This window comes from Morone saxatilis, unplaced genomic scaffold (assembly GCF_004916995.1).
Source record: "Morone saxatilis isolate NCDOM2014 unplaced genomic scaffold, NCSU_SB_2.0 Contig11, whole genome shotgun sequence".
NCBI classification, from domain to species: domain Eukaryota; kingdom Metazoa; phylum Chordata; class Actinopteri; family Moronidae; genus Morone; species Morone saxatilis.
This window is the reverse complement of record NW_023339663.1, coordinates 30,741,028-30,744,147: the sequence shown is the minus strand read 5'-3', so window position 1 is coordinate 30,744,147 and position 3,120 is coordinate 30,741,028. Positions and strand designations below refer to the sequence as shown.

The 3,120-nt window shown below is 38.2% G+C and overlaps 2 protein-coding genes across 5 annotated transcripts in view; both read right to left on the bottom strand.

Annotated features, from left to right (window-relative positions):
• pcsk6 (proprotein convertase subtilisin/kexin type 6) overlaps nucleotides 1-3,120 on the bottom strand; it is a gene marked incomplete in the record, with an annotated part of 53,898 nt that overhangs the window by 6,830 nt on the left and 43,948 nt on the right.
• rwdd3 (RWD domain containing 3) overlaps nucleotides 1,561-3,120 on the bottom strand; it is a 4,621-nt gene continuing 3,061 nt past the window's right edge. For all 4 annotated transcript variants that reach the window (XM_035652167.1, XM_035652166.1, XM_035652169.1 and 1 more), the window contains 2 exons: nucleotides 2,493-2,611; nucleotides 1,561-2,402 (listed from right to left, as the gene is read on the bottom strand). In XM_035652167.1, coding sequence (XP_035508060.1) covers nucleotides 2,288-2,402; nucleotides 2,493-2,611 — 234 coding nt within the window. In that variant the 3' untranslated portion in view covers nucleotides 1,561-2,287. The remainder of the gene's footprint in view (nucleotides 2,403-2,492; nucleotides 2,612-3,120) is intronic.

The window sequence follows — 3,120 nt, the reverse complement described above, 5'->3', positions numbered from 1 at the left end:
CGACGGCCGATAATCGGGTTGGAGAAAGGACAACACAGGAAGTCCTGGCTAGCAACAGAGGAAAGAGTCATTGCACGACACGTAAGGTGAAGACAGAGATGCACTTTCTGAATGTGACACACACACACACACTTTTTATGAATTGTATTTTTTTTCTTTTCATATTTTCATCATGCAATGTATTAATGTTATTTCACTGCATTCTTAATGCTTTGGTAATATTGCTTTTGTAAAATGTATGCAAATAGAGCAAATCGGAACTGAATGTATATCAGCTCTTGTTCTCCACCCACTTGTCGACAAATCAATGAATCACCCACTGTGGTAGATCACGTCTCACACTCCTGCAGTCGTACATTCGAGTTGTTTTTGCTAGTGTTTTTGGATTTGTTCCCATTGTGCCTGGTATCATTCATGCTTTGACAGCACCTTAAAATTTGTATTTAATGTAGTATTTAAATGTGATAACACCTATTTTTTATGATGGCCAAACTTTTTTGTAAAATAATCAGTGAAAACAGATTTAGTTTTACATTTTGAAGCTTTCAGCAATGCAGTCTACTGGTGTTATTCTTGATATTACCACTAGATGACAACAACTTAAAGAAATAAAACCCTGCACAGAATGCTTTGAAACATCTGTAAAGAACTAAAACAAGATAACTGTGTTTTGCTTAAATCTCTCTTACACAGGATATTTCACCAACCCCTGATGTAACTGTGACCTAAACCCAAACGAGATATTTCAGAAATAATTTTAAGATAGACTGGATACTGCAGACACATTCCACCTTAAGTTTTCACCAGAACCTCAGTAGGGGTGTCTGAAATATCTAGTTGACCTAAAAGCTCCTGAAAACATAACTCTTTAATTAAAGCTACTATGAGGAGTTTTTAACCGGTTATGAAACAGTCTCAGCGTTAATACTAATAAGGTCTATATGACCTGAGCAGTTAACAAAGCACTGGGCATCAGGGGGAGAGAATTCCCCTTGAAATCAATTAAATGATATGGTAAAAACACTACTGTCAAAATGAAAGTTCCTTGTAGAGGCTTTATAGTCTTAAATGTTTCTTCATTTTTTTCTTTTCTTTTAACGTTAAATACTCATGACTGAACAAGAAGCAAAGTCCACTAATCGGAATGTTGGTGGTTCGATCCTGGGCTACTGCTGCATGTCGAAGTATCCTTGAGCAAGATACTGAAGCCCAAATTGCCCCCGATGCTGTTCAGTAGTCAACAACTTTTTTACTTAGATACTTTTTTAGATTAAATTACTTTTTAACATTTAAACACAAGCAAATTTTTGATGGTAAATAAAGTTTGAATGGTGAATAATCACCAGGATGACGTCCAGGATGTCATCTAATGTGATGGATCCATTTGTTTTTACATTGATCATACTGACACTAGTAGGGCTGACCCCGACAAAAGATTTTCCAAGCCATTAGTTGACCAATTGTTGCACATTTATAATATTTATTTATTATGTTTTTGTATTTTTTAACAGCTGACTGTTAAATGCTAACTAAATGCGTCAGAACAACCAGCAAGGAAACTGAACATTTAATGAATTTATTTTATTACAGTATAACATCACAAAAGTCTTGTTCAAAACACAATAAATACCTTCCAACTTCACAAAAACACATACTGGTTATCGATACAGTGCATGACGTATAATGTTACTTACAAATCAATTGCTACAAACTCGTTCCTCTCCCATTTCACCATCTGAGCCCGCTGTGTCTTCATCATCCCCAGAGAGAGTCCTGGTCGGTTCCACTGTAAAATCACGCAGCCTCTGCTGGTTTCAGAGGATCCATTGCCTGTCCGCCCTGCTGGCAGAGTCAGCTAATAGGACCACTAACTACCTAATGCCACTAGTACATTTAGCAATATCTGATTGGCTTACCCTGATGTCCTAGCCCGGTAACAAGGTGCAGCTCCAGAACACAATTTAATGTTGTTTTTGTTTTTCTGTGACCATCTGACTAATGAAATGGGTTGATTCAGACTCTTCTCATCGACTAACGGTTTAGATGACTATTAGGGGTCAGGCCTAGATGCCCTAGTATCAATTCTCAAATCAAGACTTGAGTATTTGCAAGAGTATGATGCAAATAAACAGTAACACAGCAAATTTACAGTAGATAAAAACCTTTCTCAGAAGACATCATCCGTCCCATTGTGTGTGCTGTTGAGCCAATGCTACAGCACAGTGAGTGTTTTGAGGAGGCTCGTCATGGATCTTCTCATTTAAGATTCTGTCATCGTGGTAACCTGTCAGTCACTTAATGATGGCCGTATCTGCTGGTAGAGCATAGTCATGTTGATTTCCTGGAAGGCTGCGGTCAGCTCTGGTAACGACTGATAGTTCTTCACCACGAAACCCTGGAGACTGACAGAAAGACACAGAGATGAGTCATAATACTTCTGTGTGATCAAACACTGATTATATGGATCAGAGCCGTGTGTATCTCAACTGTACCCATTTCCACAGGAGGAAGACAAAGTGGTTTCGATAAGAACCTTCATCATCCTCTCTTTGCATTTCTTGCCTGAAGAATCCACGTCCACCTTCACTGTCTTTAAAAGACGACAGAACTCCTGAAGAGACATATTAAGTCACAACAATCAGAAGACACCACAGATGGCGACACACTACATGGCAGGAGTAAATCATGACCTGACAACAAAAAACCAACAAAGAAAATGTACAACATAAATTCACATGTCAAGTCAGTGTTTCAGTAGGATCTGAAGAACACAGGGGTTTAACATTCAATGATCCCTGTGCCACACACACTTCTATTGAGTTCCTACAGTGGAACTTGTTTCAGGCAGTCTGGCCAGCTCTGGCTACTCTCAGTAAAGCTTCACATTGTAATATTCAACACTTTTTTTTACCTGACATACTGCCAAACTGCCAAAGCCTTTAATGCTGATGTGGTCTCTGAAGTCCTTAATGATGTCCTCTTTTTACTAAAGTATGAATAAAACCTTTCTTCAAAAGACAACAACTCTCATAACAGAACCTATATCTGTCATGTTTCTCTGCCCAATGTACAGCAGTAATAGCTCATCAATATAAATGGCAAATGGACTGTACTTATATA